At 36.0% G+C, this 19,046-nt stretch overlaps 2 protein-coding genes and 1 long non-coding RNA gene across 3 annotated transcripts; 2 read left to right on the top strand and 1 right to left on the bottom strand.

Moving 5' to 3' along the window:
* The first annotated feature begins 7,296 nt into the window (after positions 1–7,296).
* Positions 7,297–10,615, top strand: LOC130548991 (uncharacterized). The gene is made up of 7 exons (XR_008962120.1): positions 7,297–7,384; positions 7,477–7,806; positions 7,899–7,985; positions 8,161–8,261; positions 8,342–10,109; positions 10,248–10,321; positions 10,416–10,615. It is a non-coding gene; the product is annotated as an uncharacterized LOC130548991 (long non-coding RNA).
* A 275-nt stretch (positions 10,616–10,890) lies between these two features.
* On the top strand, positions 10,891–13,655 carry LOC130549266 (uncharacterized). The gene is made up of 6 exons (XM_057326486.1): positions 10,891–10,896; positions 11,351–11,432; positions 11,529–11,864; positions 12,212–12,343; positions 12,545–12,639; positions 12,854–13,655. The coding sequence occupies exons 1-6, from the start codon at positions 10,891–10,893 to the stop codon at positions 12,965–12,967; spliced, it is 765 nt and encodes a 254-aa protein (XP_057182469.1). The 3' UTR covers positions 12,968–13,655.
* Positions 13,656–13,801: 146 nt separating this feature from the next.
* Positions 13,802–19,046, bottom strand: atp6ap2 (ATPase H+ transporting accessory protein 2). Its single transcript, XM_057326485.1, is given in 10 exon segments — positions 13,802–14,461; positions 14,787–14,906; positions 15,570–15,719; positions 16,181–16,234; positions 16,765–16,902; positions 17,053–17,148; positions 17,881–18,009; positions 18,090–18,220; positions 18,843–18,962; positions 18,965–19,046. Coding segments are annotated over 10 exon segments (1,215 nt in total). The 3' UTR covers positions 13,802–14,266.

Here is a 19,046-nt window from a genome sequence, read left to right as displayed (position 1 = left end):
TCATGATTCTCAAAAGCAGATATTTATTGAAACAGGTTTCAGTGAATTCATTTACATACCTTGATCGAACTAGATTATTTATGGGTGCAAAAATGATGTAAAAGCAGTAAAGATTAGATGCAAGATTTATTGCAAACATTTTGATCATTTGGGCAATTCCAGCGTTATGGACGTGACATTTTGCGTTATGGACGTGACATAAAAATGCTCAGAGAATGAATTTGTTACGATTATATTGAACCATCTGTTTATATTTTACTGAACCCTTGTTGATAGAGTCTAAACATCAAAAAATGTCAGTCTATGAAAAAAATGTATATTTAAAAAAAGGGAAATAAACATGCGTTATGGATGTGACAAAAAAAGGACGCGGTTTTTGGGAGACGATAAACTTTGTAGGATTTCTATAAAATAAAATGCACAATCCTGAAGCAATAATACCCAATGAATGGAGAAGGGATGCCTCTTTATAGAACATAAAATAGTTACTTTATATTCATTTTCATGTGTCCATTTATGAGGAATATGTAGCGTTATGGATGTGACAATCCTGAAAATGGCACTTACCTGACTATGAAAAATCATGCACTAAAAATAAAACAAATGCTTTACAAATTTGAAGAGAGATCTCACATGGGTATTTGAACCACTAAATGTTAAAATCTGTGCTGTTACCATAGTAAAAACCGCTGGTAAAAACTTAATTTTTTTGTGGTAAGGTTGACATTTTCACGGAATTGCCCATTTCAGATTTGTGGTATATTTTCAATTCATAGTGTGTCCACTTTATCCAATGATCTGAAATCAACAAAACAAAACAAAACACGAGGAAACATTAGAGAACGGTATATTTTTGTTAGATATATAGTGATTAATACGTTTAACAGTGAGAAAAAGTATTTTTTACAAAAATTAAATGCAAGAATTACAGTGATGGTTCTTATATGTATATTACGGTATATTTTGTTAGAGATACGTTGTTTAGTACATTTAACTGTGAGAAAAAGTATTTTGTACAAAAAATAAATGTAAAAATTACAGTGTTGGCTTGTATATATATTACGGTATATTTTGTTAGAGATACGGTGTTTAATACATTTAACAGTGGGGAAATGTATTTTTTACAAAAAATAAATGCAAAAATCACAATGATGGCTTGTATATATATTACGGTATATTTTTGTTACAAACACGGTGCCAGTGCATTTTACAGTGGAGTAATGTATTTTTCCCCCCAAAAACTGTAAAAAATACCTGCTTTGGCTGATATATACATTTACGGTGTTTCATTGTTACTAAAACTGAATTAAACCATTTATCGTTTTACGGTCTTTTACTGTCATGTTTTAGCAGTTTTTCACCGTAAAATCTACAGACATTTTTTACAGTGTACAGATTGCTAGTGTCACAATTACTGTTTTACTTTTCAGCAAAATAATCAGCTCCTTATAGTTTCTGTGAGAAGCTCGTATCAGAGAAAGTGATTAAGATGTTAAATAATGAAGTTAACAGACTTCATTCATCTCTCATCAAAGGGGTCCTTGCCCCGAAAAACGTTGAAGACCCCTGCCTAAGCGCTTCAAAGGGATTACCTTCCGGAGTGAGAGCTTCGAAGGGTTGAAGGGTGTATGAGACCAAACAACTGTTTCTTGAAGTGCCCTTCTGCATCATCATCCCGTGCCCATAAAGGCCGAAGTATAGTCCGTCCGCGTTCGCGCGCCATCCGCATAATCTTTCATTAATTTGCAGTGGGTCTGTGAATGACGCGACTCAGCGCTGCCCTCTGTCGGTCTGGTAGAGCACACATACTCAGTTGTGCTGCGCATGTGTCGAACTCGGACGTCCACGCTTAAGGAGCGGGTATACTTGACTTTCTGCGTCCGTCATGAGCACAAACACGTCCGCACAGCTTCTTGAGCATACTCTTCACAGATTAAGGTATGGATGTCCGAGTTCAACACGTGTGCAGTACAAATGAGTATGTGTGATCTGCCAGACCGTCAGAGGGCAGCGGACGACCGAGGACCCTTCTGATGACAGAAATTGCGTCATGCGGACGGCACGCGAACGTGGACGGACGGACCATACTTCGGCTTTAAGGAGGCGCCATAGCCATGCAAATAATCATGGGGGCGTGAAGTGTCCATCAGTTATACCCTTTGAAATCCGTCATTCCGAAGGGCCCTTTGAAGTGGCCAGTTATGAGCACTTCGGTTTGGATTTGGAACGACCCTTCAATATGGCGAACATGATTGTTTTCAAGTTCCCTTCGGATGGCGATATATCCCGTTTGGAACGCACTGAAAGATGAGATTTGCTCAACTTTATGCAAACGATGAGCGACTTTCGGGAGCAACTACACATAGGAGTAAAGCAGCGGAGCTCACGTCATCCGACTATCGTTAGTTACTGCCGAGTTTGTTTATACTGTAAATGTTACTAGAGCAACCAAAGCTAGGGAACGCCTTCTAGTGACCCTCTTCGGTGTAGATGTCATGTTCGCCCAGGACAACAAGATCAACTCTAATGCTGGAAACACATTCAGCAGTGAAATTCAATACACAGCCGTTTTGTGGTTACCATTGTTCAGAAGAGTAATTTCTGTTAAGTTATGCTAACTTTATATCTCGTTAAAGATAAAAAAAATTTTATATCACATTAACAAAAAATATTTGAGTTAAAGGGATGCTCCACCTAAATATGAAAATTCTGCTGTGAATAACTCACTCTGAAGTTGTTAAAACCTGTATAAATTTCTTTGTTCCGTTAAACACAAAGAAAGCTATTTAGAAGAATGTCCTCAACTTACAGTTCTGGGGCACCATTGACTACCATTATTATTTTGGTGCCACAGATCTGTAAGTTGCTAACATTCTTCCAAATATCTTTCTGTGTGTTCAACAGCAACTTGAGGGTGAGTAATTCATGACAGAAGTTTCATTTTTGGGTGGAGTATGCCTTTAAAAAAAGTTCGAATTTTGTTTTTCCCTGCTCTCTCATCCCACAATTTCCTGTCTCTCTACACTGTACTGTCTGGCAAAAAAATGTGAACATAGACAAATTATGCTCAGTAAACGTAACTTTAATACGTGAAACCATATAAAAAACGAAATCCATATTTTTTATGTGTATAATATATGAACAGTTCATTTGAGAAACAGATAACTAAACATGTTCATAAATCTGTGTATTCCAAGTAATATCAATCTAACTACAGTCTGGTTGTTTTGATTAGGCAATAACAAAAAGAAAAAAAAACAGCTAAGTAACATAATAAAACACAATAAAAATGTGACATTTCAAACAGGTCAAACAGATCTTTCGGTTTGGTCACGTTATTGAACTAATGATACGTGACTTCCCGTTTTATTTCTTCTTTAGTATTTGTGTCACTTCCTTTCAGAGTGATAGTGAAGTCAACCATCTTATTGCATGCGAGTTAAGCGACCACAGAATGAGAACCACACCGCTTTTATTCGTCTGTAAGTTCATCTGTCATTACTTGAGGTCTTGATGATAGTAATGATTGAAGGTTTAATGTAATTCATATTAGAAACAACGTGAATGATGTTTGTGTGGTTTTCTTCACAGATTTACTGCTGTGCTGTCAAACTACAGAGAGTTTAACTCTTAAACGGGTGATTTTAGGTGGAAATGTGACGTTAGACTGTGAGCTTGACTACAAAGAGATTTATTGGTTTATCTCGAAACCACCAGAATCTCCAGTGCTGATATTACGTACTTTCTCATCAGAATCTACATCGGCTGTTTTTTATGATCAAAGACTCAAAAGAAAATATTCATTAAAACAATTAAGTTGTTTATTTATTAGTTATATAACAAAAGATGAATTAGGAACATATTATTGTGCAAAAGCCAACACAATGGGTCTAAATTTCAGCAATGGGACTAAACTTTACACTGGTAAGTGTTTCATGTTCTTGTCTGTCGGTACGTCTGTACAGTGCAGCACATATAAGCTTTTTGCCTTTATTTCTGAGAACCTCATCAAACATATTTGGTATATATGTGAAATTGTTGCTTTTACCAGAAACGGTCCATCAGAATTCAACAGAAGAAAACGATCACGCACGACATGACATCAAACATCAGACTGTGGCGATCACGTCCATCTCATGCATTGCATTATTTTTGATTATAATAGGTAATATTTCAGAGTTTCACTCCTGTTGAAAGTGCTGAAAACCACAAGAACATACAAACGAAACGTACAATAACCAGTCCTGTTACTTGTGATATTATGCAAACATTTAACCTTATTCTTGGCCAAATTCAATGAACTATTTAGATTTGTGCTAACAATCGTTTCAGTAATAAACTTTGAGTTTATTGAAACTTGTTGTTTTATTGTTTGATAATCAATATACTTTGAACATTCATTGTGTTGCTTTAGGTCTGTTAACGCTGAAATGTGAGAAACGCAGAAAACCTCGACAACCATATCAGAATGTCAAAGTGAAACAGCTTGATGACCTAAATACAGAAGAGGTAACACTCTCTCTCTCTGTATATTGATATAAATATGATTGACAACTTGCAGCTAACATATATTTTCTGTTCATGTAGTTTACTAAAGTGGAGTTCCGTCGGTGCGAATAACACACGAGACAAATCAGTCCAGCGGTGATACATCCGTAAAGACCTTACTGGCAGAAATACATCCAAGATGAAATAAAACCTGATCTCTGAATAAAGTTCAAAGTTGGTGCACTTGAAGGACATCACTTAAAGAGCTGTGGCTTACCCGCTAGTGTGAAGTCATCGAAACCAAAAAACTGGTGCAACACATTTTTATGATAAGTTCCAACTTGAAAGTAAACTTTATCAAAATAATATTTCGATTTAGGCTTTTGAAACATATTTCGATTTAGAGCCATGGTTTAAACCATTTTTTTACATGAGGCTTTTATTTTGTACTTTGTCTTGCCATGTGTTCTTTGCGTCCTTCCTGTTCCTGTTTCTGGCCTATCCTGTTTGGCTGGACCCCTTACCCTAGATAAATCAAAGAGTAAAGAATATACTCTTTGGATAAATGTTTTTTTTTTCATCAAGTATATCAAGTGTATGTAGATTTAGTGTCTCTCTGTATTTTTGTTTTTTAAACTGTGATGGGTTTGTATTGGTATATATTTTGACAGCGCTTTACAAATGCCGTATCTCTCACACTTTGTATTTTTTTTATAGCATCAAATAAACAACATTCAAAAGAACAAATAATGTGGTTAAGTTAGTTATCAGTCAAACACTGACGTCAGGTCAACGCAATCGCGTTTCCTTCCTGTAGTTTTAAAGGACGTCTTTACTGTCACAACTGGGTGATTTTACAAGGCGAATCAGAGTCTGTTACTTTATTCTTTATAAATGTTGTCTTCTGGTTTGGTCTTGTGAATCTCTGTCACTTCCTGTCGGAGTGATAGTGAAGTCAACTCTGTTATCATCTCGCTGCAGAAGAGTCAAACCATCACAGAATGACCACGCTGCTTTTATTTCTCTGTAAGTTCATATAACTCTCATTTCTTGCAGTAATGGATACGTTTTTGATGATGTTTGTGGTGTTCTCCTTATACAGATCTCCTGCTGTGCTGTCGAACTACAGAGAGTTTAACTCTTAAACCGGTGATTTTAGGGGGGGACGTGACGTTATATTGTCATCTTGTTGTAAGTGACATTTTTTGGCTTTTCCTGAAACCGCCAGAATCTCTAGTGGTGATAATGCGGACTTCCAAATCGTACTCAACATCGGCTGATTTTTACGATCCAAGACTCCAAATCAAATATTCCTCAAAACTGCTGAGTCGTTTGTTTATTAGTAACATAACACATGATGAATTAGGAATATATTATTGTGCAAAAGTCGTGTCTTTGCAGCTCAGCAATGGGACTAAACTTTACACTGGTAAGTGTTTCATTTCATATTGGATGAATTATTTTACCCAAATCATTTGTTCTTCGGTATAATGCAGTACATATATGCTTTTTATTTACTTTTATTTCTATCAGAAACGGTCCATCAGAATTCAACAGAAGAAAACGATCACGCACGACATGAGCTCAAACTTCAGACTGTGGCGATCACGTCCATCTCTTGCATTGCGTTGCTTTTGATTATAATAGGTAATATTTCAGAGTTCTGAAAATGCTAAAAAACCGCAAGAACAAACAAACGCATGATTGTCAGCCCTGTTACTTGAGATATTGTGCAAGCGTTTGCTGTTCATTTAACTGTTTTTCTACACACTGATTAAATCTGGTTACGTTCAGTTTCATTTAGATTTGTGGTACCACGACTTTGAGTTTAATGAAAGTTGTTGTTTAATTGTTTGATAATCAATGTACATTGAGAATTCATTGTGTTACTTCAGGTCTATTAACTCTGAAATGTGAGAAACTCAGAAAACCATATCAGAATTTCAAAGTGAAGCAGTTTGATGACCTGAATACAGAAGAAGTAACACTGACTCTCTCTCTCTCTCTCTCTCTCTCTCTCTCTCTCTCTCTCTCTCTCTCTCTCTCATATATACATATATGAATGGAAATGAGCAGCTAATGTAAATTTTCTGTTCATATAGTTTACTGAAGTGGAATACCATCGGTGTGAATAACATTTAGCGAGAACGACGACAAGATGAAGAAAACAGATGATATACAGAAACTTGTCTCTTCATAGCCTGACAATAAAAAATGCTTCCTACTCTTAATCTAAATGTTTTGATATAATGTTTTGTTTCAACAAAATAATAAATAATTTTGACATGACTTGATTCTTTATTTTCACAATATAAACCAATATATGATCCGAAATAAATACTTGCAATACTATGCATTCGAGACATCAAAGTCTTCAGAACCAAAAAACATGAAGCGATGCAACACATTTGAAAAGTGTTTTATCCGTAGTCTCTACTTTTACAGTCATCTTTTGATTTAAGGTACTGAGTACGGGTTTATCCTTAATCTCTTGCTAAACCATATGTGACTTTTATTTTGTATTTTGTTATGTGCATTCTTTCTGTTTTGTGTCTTGTCCTGATTGGCTGGACCTACGTTTAATATAAATAATATATGTTTGTTTGCTTGCTTTTGCGTATGTTTTAGTCTGTGGTTTAGTAGGCTACTGAAATGTATTTGGCCGTGCTTCACAAATGCTGAATCTCTCAAACCTTACAGCTTTATGAATGTTATTTTCTCACAGATCTTCTTGTGCGGTCACGCTGCACATTATCCTATCGATAACAGGTGACTTCCTGTTTTTCCTATTTCTTCTTTGTCTCTGTGGTAGCACTTCCTGTCAGAGTTTAGCCGACGTGTGCATCTCACTACAAAAGAACCATCACAATGAGGACCACATCGCTTTTATTCTTCTGTAAGTTTCTTGCAAAAACTGTTTCTTGGATGGTTGACGAAGTTTGCTGTGAATTGTTGTGTATGAGAAATCATGTTGTTTTCCTTATACAGATCTCCTGGTGTGCTGTCAAACTACCGAGAGTTTAACTCTTAATCCGGTGATTTTAGGGACCAGTGTGACTTTAGATTGTGAGCTTGATGTAAAAGAGATTTTTTGGCTTTTCTTGAAACCAGCAGAATCTCTAGTGGTGATATATCGTACTTACAGTGCAAAATCTACAATGTGTCTTTTTCATGATGAAAGACTCCAAAACAGATATTCGTCACGAACGGAGAGTCGATTATTTATTCGAATTATTACAAAAGAGGAATTGGGAATATATTATTGTGCAAAAGTAAACACATCTCTGCAGCTGAGCAATGGCACCAAACTTTACACTGGTAAGTGTTTCTAAACACCCGAAAATGCGTTCATGCCCAGAACTTGACCTTTTTTCATCAGACACATATCAAACATATTTGGTTTTTAACAGAAACGAACCGTCAGAATGATCAACCACAACATCAGACTGCGGCGATCACATCCATCTCAATAATTGCTTCGTTTCTTATAACAATAGGTAATATTTTTGATAGTAAAAAACTGAAAAACAACAAGAACATGCAAACGTTCGATTATCAGCCCTGTTACTGTACCTGTGATATTGTGAACATTATTCAGTTAACCTGGCTTGAAGTTACGTGGTCAAGTTCAGTTTCATTTAGATTTGACTTTAATGAAACTTGTTCTTTCAGTAATTGTGTTAGGTCTGTTAACTCTGAAATGTGAGAAACCCAGGAAAAGTCGACAACAGAATGTCAAAGTGAAGCAGTTTGATGACCTGAACACAGAAGAGGTAACACTGACTCTCTCTCTCTTTATATATATATATATGACTGCAAATGAGTAGCTAATGTCTATTTTCTGTTCATGAAGTTTACTGAAGTGGAGTTCCGTCCGTGTGAATAACATTCAGTGAGACCGACGGCACTTTTCCCTCAAAACCAACGTCAAAATGAAAACATACAGAACACAAACTTAAGAAGATGACCGCTCATATCTGTCCATCTGTATAGTCTGACAGTAAAATATTTACTACTCTTAATATAAATGTTTTGGCTAACACTTTACGTTAAAGTACCCTTTATGAAGCATTTATAAATGTGTTCATTAATGATTAATAAGTAATTTACAAATGCATTATAAAGCAGTTATAACGGCATGAATAAAAAGGGGGATTCTAATGAAATACATGCCAAATAGTGAGCAGGTATAAGAAAAACAACATAACACCCTACAGTGTCCAGTCTGACAGCCTATATTGCAAACAACATCAAGATAATAATGAATCCGCTTTCGAGTCGAATAAATAATAAATGAACACCTTTATTAAGCATTTATAACATGTGAGTTAAAATGGCTGAGGTATTTCTTTAGAATCCCTCTTTTAATTCATGCAGTTATAACTGCGTCATAATGCATTTGTAAAGGACTTATGTGTCATTAACAAACACATTTATAAATGCTTTATAAAGGGTACCTTAATGTAAAGTGTTACCATGTTTTGATATAATGTTTTTCAACAATTTTAATAAAAAATGTGAAAGTGTTTTATCTGTAGACTCAACTTTATCCAAATGATCTTTTGATGATGGTTCTGAAACATCTTTGGACATTCCTGGATTCCTATTTAACGTCATGTAAAACCAAAGCATGTATGGCCTGTAAACTTTTATTTTGTAATTGAGATGTCATTTGTTCTTTGTTTTCTTTTCTGTTTGTGTTTTCAGTTCTGATTGGTTTAAGTCACATTTGTTGTCTCTCTGTTGTTTTAACTGTAACGGTTCATTTAACACGTCGTCTGGTCAGGCTGCATTTAATTTAACTTATAACAGGTGACTTCCTGTTTTATTTCTTCTTTGTCTCTGTGGTAGCACTTCCTGACATAGTTTAGCCAACTTATGCATCTCACTGCACAGAATGAGGACCACGCCGCTTTTATTCTTCTGTAAGTTAATATTAATGTTAGTTCTTGCAGAAGTTGGATAGTTGATGAGGTTTAAAGTTGTCTATCAGAAATGATGTTTGTGTTGTTCTCCTTATACAGATCTCCTGCTGTGTTGTCAAACTACAGAGAGTTTAACTCTTAAACGGGTGATTTTAGGTGGAAATGTGACTTTGGACTGTGAGCTTGATAACAAAGAGATTTATTGGGTTTTCATGACACCGCCAGAATCTCTAGTGGTGATATTACGTACTTTTACAGCAGACTCTATAAAACCTGCATTTTATGATCAGAGACTCAAAAGCAAATATTCATCAAAAACTTTAAGTCGTTTATTTATTAGTTGTATAACAAAAGATGAATTAGGAATATATTATTGTGAAAAAGTAGACACAACAGGTCTACAACTCAGCAATGGAACTAAACTTTATACCACTGGTAAGTGTTTCTGAAATGTGAAATATAGTAAAAGCTATTAATTATTTTAAGATATCATATGTCCTACATATACACTTTTTATAAAGAACTTATTAAACATTTTTGGTAAATCGTTGGATTTTTGTGCAGAAACTATCCATCAGAACGTGACAGAGGAGAATGATCAACCCCAACACATGCAGCACAACACAACCACAACACATTCGGCTCTGACGCTTACATCCATCTCACTGAACGTCCTGCTGTTTATTACAATAATAGGTATCTGACTTCCGTTAATAAAAAAACACAATTACATAGCAATGTATAATATATATAATACAATAGAAACATTTGTGGTGCCAAATTTGTTGTTTGATTGTTCGATGGACATTTCGATGGAAAATTCTTTAACTTTAGGTTTGTCTAGAAAAAGTGGAAAACCATATCAGAATGTCAAAGAAAAGCAGTTTGATGACCTGAATACAGAAGAGGTAACACCGACTCTCGCTTATAAAACACTTATTGTGTTAAAACGAAAGTGTTTATGAATGTAAATTAGCTCATGTCTATTTTCTGTTCATGTAGTTCACTGAAGTGGAGTTCTGTCAGTATGAATAGCATTCATCGAGACCGACGGCGCTTTTATCTCACAAGCCAATAACAAAATGAAGAAAACAAACTTAGGAAGACAAAAGATGACATACGGAAACCTACAGAACCAATAAAAACATTTACACTCTTAATCAAAATGTTTATATATGTTTTTCAACAACTTTAATAAAAACATGGAGTTAATAATAATAATAAAAAATACAGTTTTGTAAACATGACTTGGTTCTTTCTTTATGTTTATGTACACCTATAGCTTTCTGGTCTGCTCCTGAGTGTGTTATAAGTTATAGTACATAAAGTCACAAATTCCCAAAATAAATCAGTGATGAATGCATAAACCTTATACAGTTTATGGTTTCAGTGGCATAAATACATCCAAGATTAAATAAAATCTACTCTGAATAAAGTTCACGGAGGACGTCACTATAAGAGCTGTCTGGGTTGCAAAATGCTGGTATACCAACGCACATGTTGGTGTGAATTTTGGTCACAAAACCACACGCTGGTGTTGTCCAAGAAGCTGCAAAGCTGTGCAACAGATTTCAGGATAAGGCTTGAACGCGTGTTATCTGTCGCCTCAACTTGATCAAAATGGTCATCTGACTTATGATTGTGAAACATCTTTGGATGTAGAGACGATTCTTGGGTGTATAATGATCTGAAAATGACACGTGAACATTTGTATTAACGTTTAAAGTTTCATTTGAAAAGAATTGCTTTTAGTTTCAAAACACGTGAAACGCAGTCACTTTCATCTCCACATTTGTACCTTTGGCCTGCTGAAATAATTCAATGGCAATGTAAAGCGGTTTGGTCAAAGCGAGTTCAGGTTTCACATCCTCTTTGCAAGTGGGACTGATGGCTTCCTTCTCATGTTTTTCTGACTCTGTCATAACACTTCCTGATAGAGTAAGAGCGAAGTCAACCTGCAGCTCACTGCAGAAGAGTTAAACGCTCACAGAATGAAGACCACACCGCCTTTATTGCTCTGTAAGTTCATCTGTCATTAATTGAGGTCTTGACATTTTTGCAGGTTGTGAAATGTGTGAAATTATGTGAATGATGTTTGTGTTGTTTTCTTCACAGATTTACTGCTTTGTTGTCAAACTACAGAGAGTTTAAGTGATAAACGGGTGATTTTAGGTGGAAATGTGACTTTGGACTGTGAGCTTGATAACAAAGACATTTATTGGGTTTTCATGAAACCGCCAGAATCTCTAGCGCTGATATTTCGTACTTTTACAGCAGACTCTATAAAACCTGCATTTTTTGATCAAAGACTCAAAAGCAAATATTCATCAAAAACTTTAAGTCGTTTATTTATTAGTTATATAACAAAAGATGAATTAGGAATATATTATTGTGAAAAAGTAGACACAACAGGTCTACAACTCAGCAATGGGACTAAACTTTATACCACTGGTAAGTGTTTCTAAAATAACCCCAACCAATATCTTAAATACACTTAAAAGGTATTAAAACCTCAAAGTGATCATTTGTGCTACTGTACAGTACAGTTAAAATAAACCTTTTTTTACATTTAGTTTCATCAAAAGAATTACCAAGCAATGCAATTCCTATACATTTTGTAATTTTAGCTTACACCTGTTTCTCTATTCATGCATTATAGCAGTAAACATCTATTGTATATAGTCTGGAAAGAAGCATTTAAAAAAAGTTTTTCATCATACTTGTATATATGACAATAAAAAGACATTGACTTTGGTGTCTACAAAAAGATTAAACTGTAAAATTCTTGCTTTTAACAGAAACTGCCCATCAGAACATGACAGAGGAGAATGATCAACCCCAACACATGCAGCACAACACAACCACAACACATTTGGCTCTGACGCTTACATCCATCTCACTGAACGTCCTGCTGTTTATTACAATAATAGGTATCTGAATTATGTTCATGTTAAAAGTGCTGAAAAACCACAAGAACAGACTTGTTATATAAGCCACTGTGCGATATGGCCTATTCATCTATTGTTCCAATAGTCATGTGAAATTTCAGTGTTTGTGAATAACGTTTGTTTGACTAAAGTTGTTTAACTGTCTGACAAACATTGTAATTGAAAGTCTATTGTGTTACTTAGTTTTGTTAATGCCGAGATGTAGGAAACCACGGCACAGTCCAAAACCACATCAAAAAGTTGACGTACAGCCGTTAGAAGACCTGAGCGCAGCTGAGGTAAAACCGACTCTTATATTAAATTCTCATATTTCTATTTAATAGCTGTCAAGTTGAATTATTTAAGTCAACAGAGCAGTGTTTCTTAGTAGCTGACACATTTTCATGTGTTAAATGACGGTGGAGATGATTTTAGAGATTTCAAAACTGATATAGACACTCAGATGAATGCTGCAACATCTTAAGCAACTGTCAACTGATGTCTATCTTGTAGTATTCTGAAATCGAGTTGCCCACGTATTCCAGAGGGGCTCCGCCCAGCCAGATCAATGGAATATACGCCCTCCTCGAGAAACCCAAGCCAGACGCCAGACACACAAAAACATGAGTGTGGGTGGTTCTCGTCTGTAACCGTCACAAGACAAACACAACAAAACTGAATCAGATTTAAATCTTAGTGAAGGTTGTGTTTCCATTTGCACAAGATTATTTGTATTATTTATGAGATACAGACGCTGTGCAGCCAATGTTAGATGTTCATACCAACGGTGCCTTCTGAGGAACTTTGACTTCATGTTTTGTTGATGGGGATATGAAGAAATCACATGATATAATGTCACACCGTGCTGTTGATAGTGAGAAAAACAGGTCTAGACGCTGGTCTAGATATTCTTCAAAATTGTACAAAGTTTGTTATGTGGATGCATTGATAAAAATGGGCATGCTTCCCGTTTCTGATGAAAAACTTCTGCAAAGTGTCAACTATTTTCAAAATGACCTGGACATAATGACTTGAAAGTAGATGTTTTTAATGTGTAAACAAAAAATTGCTACAACCAGCTAATGGTAATATGCCATGATTGATCAACTGTTGTATAAAGGAATAGTTTCCCTAAATATAAACATTCGATCATCATTTATTCACCCAAATGTGGTTTAAAACCTGTACAGTACAGTCTATGACCGGATTATTTTGTGTTACACAAAAGAAGATATTTTGAGAACTGTCTTTGAGTCCATACAACGAAGTCAATGATGTTTGTTATACCAACATTCTTCAAAATATCTTCTTTTGTGTTCTGCAGTTGAAACTCATATACAGGGTTGGAACAACATGAGGATGAATAAATAATGACATACATTAGATTATTTCTGGGTGAACTATCCCTTTCAATATTGTATGTATTGTGAGTCAAGAAGGAATTAAAACGCGTTTAAGTGACTGAGTTTTTAATTTGAGTAACACTTACACTTGAATATTTCATTTGATAACGCAACGTAGGCTTGCGTTCAACATCTGTACACAACAAACACTCATTATGTTACATCATACTTCTCATTTTCAGTTTACCTTTATAGATATATGCGAGAAAAACTGCATGGCAAATTAAACAAATGTACACAGGAATGGAAAATCCAGCACAATCGAGTCAACAACAAACAATAAATAGGATTAAACTTCATTCCTTTACATCCCAACTCATCATTAGGTAAATCTACCATTTAATCAATCGACAGGCATCAATAAATAATCTACATCTTTTGTGTTTTAGTCTCAATGTCTGAACATTTCTTACATACGGAATTCTGTGGTGCATATACATCAAGGATCAATGTACAGAAAAATAAAACACACACACACACTCAAATGCACAACACAAACATTGGAATGGCGATGGGATGGCGATCAGTCTAGACGGATCTTCTGATTGGTCATTCTGTAGATGATGCTATCGTATCCGGGATCCATGTTCCAGAGGTTGTATGAAATGGCGATGACGGCCAGAGCTAAAACGATCATCAGCCAGAGGATGATGTTGAAGATCACGGCGTAGTCGTAGTTGTACTTGTAAGCCAGATTGTAGGGGCTGTCAGGTTTACTCTGAAACGACCATGCGATTGTGTTAAACAAGTCGTATAACAAAAAATTGGTCAGTGGAAGAGTTTTCTACCGTACTGTTCCGAAACAAAAAGTTTTTGTTGGGCGCCAAGACAAACCAAACGCTACTGTTGCTAAACTCATATTATGGCTAGCTAGCTAACAAAACATCTACTACTATCTGAACAACCAACGTTAAACGTCTTACAGCAACAGGCCTCAATCGATTCTTCCTTTTCGTACCCTGATGAATAAAATAGTGCTGAAAAGTGTTGTTCCATCATCAGCACATTTATCTGCGTTCTAAAGTCTTTATTAGTTAACTTACGATCTGCTTGGACTCGAGGATGGAGCGAGACTTGCGGGTGAGAGGAACTTCGAACGTCTTCACCGTGACGACTTCCACAACCGCGTTGTTTGCATAAACGCTGGACACGTCATCTGCAAACTTAACGTGCAAGCAAAGATAGATGTGACTTAGTACAGAGACAGATTTGAATTATAGTGAATTATAAAGAGGAAAAATGTAAGTCACTTTGAATAGAAGTATTATTGCACTTAAAATCAAACAAAAAAATTTAATTAAAACACTACATGAATTGTTAATATCTAAATATCCTAAAAATACAAGTTCACTTGACAAGCACAAATGTATGAAGTAATAAAAAACCTTATTTTAAGAAAATTTGATTTTCATATATTACGTTTATTTTTTCTTACCCCAGTTACATAAACCATTACTTACAACGGTTTATCTACACGTTTATCTTCGTTTAAGAATGCGCTGTAAAAAATCCCGTTAAAAAAAAAAGTTCTTTCCAGAAATAAACCATAAAAACAGTTTTCCCTGAAAAATGACATGTTATCCCCGTTTTGCTTGTAAATTTGTGGTCGTTTTCTGTCATTTTACCGCTTTTGACCATATTTAAAAAATACATGAAAGATCTGTAAAAAAACTGTAAAATTCCATAAAAGTGCATTTGTTTTCCCAGTGTGAGTCCGTATTTTTACTAGACAACAAGATGAAAGAACTACTTGTGGCTTTTAAAACTTTCAAATATGAGAACTTTCTAAGCATTAAAATGTAAATGTAAGCTGGACAACTCTGTACCTTCTGCAGCGCGGTCGTCAGGATCCTGGTGGCATCCTTGAACTGCGGGGAGTCGTTGCCGTACCGACGGGAAATCTCCTCTAATCCCGCCAGCTCCAGGGAGTAGACATCGGGAGCAGGGTCTTTAGCCAGGTGCTTGTGTTTCTGCAACTGTATCAAACACACAAAACATAAGAGTTTAAAAAAGGGCTCCACAATATCAAAAAGATCAAAATATGCTAAATCGCAGGGGTTTGCGATAACTAATTACTTTAATACTATAATGTAATAATGTCGATGTAGACTGGCACATGAATGCCTGTGTGTCCAAAAGTGTGTCTCTTAGATTATTTTTAGTTAGTATTTTAATAAAGTTATAATATACCATTATTCCATTGCATATGGTGTAATACAATATTTAGCAAGTTATCGCATATAGCATTTTTCTTCAATATTGTGCTGCCCTATTTGAAAATAACCCAAGGCTAAATAAACGAATGACCTAAATGAACTTTCATCCAGAGATCTAATTCCTTTAATGCATAAGTAGCATGTAAAGCAGAGGTTATAGAAGTGAAAACAAAATGTTAAAAGACAAATGTTGTTGAGTGGGTCAGTCAGAGGAACCTCACCAGTGTTGAGATGTCGTACAGCACCTGAACCTCAGACAGGAAGAGAAGATCGGCCTGAAACACACAACACGCATACAAGCACATATATTTATGTGTCTGCACGTCTTAATCTACTGTCCTGACCTCATGTTGTTAAATGCGGTTTACATGTATGAAACGGTCACAACACGTTTACTGAGAATTAGTTTCGATGTGTAGCAAACTGAGACGAGGTTTCTATTTTCACAAACTAGTACTTTCCAGTATATACCAAAAAGTGTATGTGGGGATTTTCTATTACCAATGTATAAATACAGACTTAAAAATGCAGACTTGCAATGTTCAGAACCATTTGTTTTTACATATAATTAGATAAGACATAAACCAAGTATTTTTGAACAGCGGTACATATTCTTGATTTTTTCACAATACTTTAATTACCTACGCTTTTAAGTGACTTAAACATTTCTTGAGATGCAACGCTGTATAAGATTAGAAGACGGTGTATCTTGAATGAATGACACTAGTTTAACGCACAAACAAGAAAAGAATTGAGAAAGGGGCGGGGTTTATGAGTGGTGCGAGTCACGTGACCCCGTCTTCACCTCGTTGTTGCGGCTGAGAGACGTGAGAGGCAGCGAGGTGAGCACAGATCCGTCCTGAGACAGACGTCGCCGAATCTGCTGCAGTGTCACGGGCAGATCTTCAAACACTGTGTTTGCCATTCCCATCATATACAGCCTCTAAAACACATAATACAACATCAAAGCTGACATTTCAATTAATTTACAACCTTTCTCAAACGCTCGTTTGTAGATCACCACGTTAGTGAGCATCAGTGTTCAGTGAATCACAGTGAATCACGATGAATCAGAGTTTCTGCGTGGTCATACCTCCTCGCTGGGAGCGAGTTGCAGGACAACAGGGGTGCTGTCTGCAAAAAGAGTATGAACGGTGTTCGCCACGCTGTCCAGAGTGAACGGAACCGGCTGGAGAGAGAGACAGTCAGACAGACATGCAGAAAAGAGAAGTGTCAAAAAACAAAATCAGTCTTATGATATACAATAAGGGAAGTTTAAAGGGAAACTACATAACTACCCAATACTAAATGACCCCTGGGACACTTTGGGACACTTACTCACTCTTTCTACAGAAAGACTTAAGTAGTTTTGAAATCTTTCCACAACCGGTAAAAAGTTTTGGGACACTTACTCACTTGTGTGTTTATATTTTTCCCACATTAACAATAAACTCATCACAATTATGGAATAAAACAAAGGGAACTATGGGAATTATGTTGTAACAAAGTAAATACACTAAAATAGTTATATTTTACATCTTCAGTGTAGTCACCTTTTGACTAGAATTTGCAGAAATGTTAGCTTGTCATTTTATCAAGCAGCTTCTTGAGGTCTCACTCTGAAAAGCTTTTTAAACCAAATTAAAGGAGTTCCCATCTATTCTGCGCTTATATTTGCTGATCATTCTTCATTATTCAGTCAAAGTCATCCATTTAAAAAATGATGTTTGCAAAATTATATTTTGGTCTACTACATTAATTTCAGTCATTTAAGCGTACACCTTCTGATCAAAAGTTTTTAACACTTTTTAATTTTAATGCAATATGTCAAACGGACAAAAAAGCAAAGATACTTGCACATAACAACACATGACACTGAGCTCGTGCACTACATTCGCTCATGTGAGAATGCATCGCTCACGTTTTCGAGAGGGTAAGAGGTGACGTTTTTTGGCAAATCGAGACTGTCCACGCCACGAACGACGATCAGTGCATTGGCACGCGGGCGCTGGAACAAAGAGCCCGCCGACAGACCCGGCCAATAGAGATCCTGCATATACAAACTAACATTATCAAAGTGCCTACAGAAAGATTCATCAATCATATGAAGGAAACAGAAAGATGAAGTACCTCGCGAACAGAGAAGCCCATGGTCAGAGACACTAGATCAGGGATCTTCTCGCCCGATATGGGCCACTGGCCATCCAGAAAAGTCACATACGGCGGATTGCGTAGAACAGTCAACCTGTCACCCAAAACACCTGATGGGAATAATACAAAATGAGTCCTTTGAGGAAAACAATGTTCTTCGACATGCATATATATATATATATATATATACAAACAAAAAAATATAGATACAATTTAGATACAACAGATACAATTTTTGTGAATGTATGCCTTTTGCTTTTCTATGCATTTGGACTGAAACTGATGGCACATATGTATTAAAAATATATATGTATTATACTACTTCTGAAATAATAGTAGTAATAATAATAATAACAATGAGTATACATTAATATCATAATCGTAATTTTGCTAACATCTACAATAAGGATGTTGAGGTCATATTAAATGAACGTGACTGTCACATGACCTCCCAGCGCTTCCTATTTTCCTACCAACATTCATCTAAGAACCCAAAGCAATACAAACACAACATCTCATCTAATACGCAAATTTGAACATGATTAAAAGAACAAAACTGCATAAAACAAGGCCGCTTTCATCAAACAGATCGACCGCAGGTTACATGGTTGCGGATTATTATGTCCATTTCGGTGCGGACGCCATTATTTCATCAAACATCGCATAAAACCGCACAAATCCTACATAATAAAGGCACACATATATCAATGATGAAGTATAAGGTGAATTTACCTGCTAAAACGCTTAAAAGCGCAAATACCGAGCAAAAATTCGACCGATTCATGCTGGGTAGATTTTCTGATGGACTGCGCTTCCTCTGTACACCGGTCACATGACCGAGGGCTGACGCGGACGTTCTGCGTCATGACGTCACAGCAGATTTCGGCTCTTCTGCTTTGCTAGACATAAATCACAATTTTTCTGACTTAATCTCAT

The sequence above is a fragment of the Triplophysa rosa genome, linkage group LG25 (genome assembly GCF_024868665.1).
Source record: "Triplophysa rosa linkage group LG25, Trosa_1v2, whole genome shotgun sequence".
In the NCBI taxonomy this organism is placed as follows: domain Eukaryota; kingdom Metazoa; phylum Chordata; class Actinopteri; order Cypriniformes; family Nemacheilidae; genus Triplophysa; species Triplophysa rosa.
The sequence above is the reverse complement of the archived record's forward strand: the minus strand, read 5'-3'. Positions and strand labels throughout refer to the sequence as shown.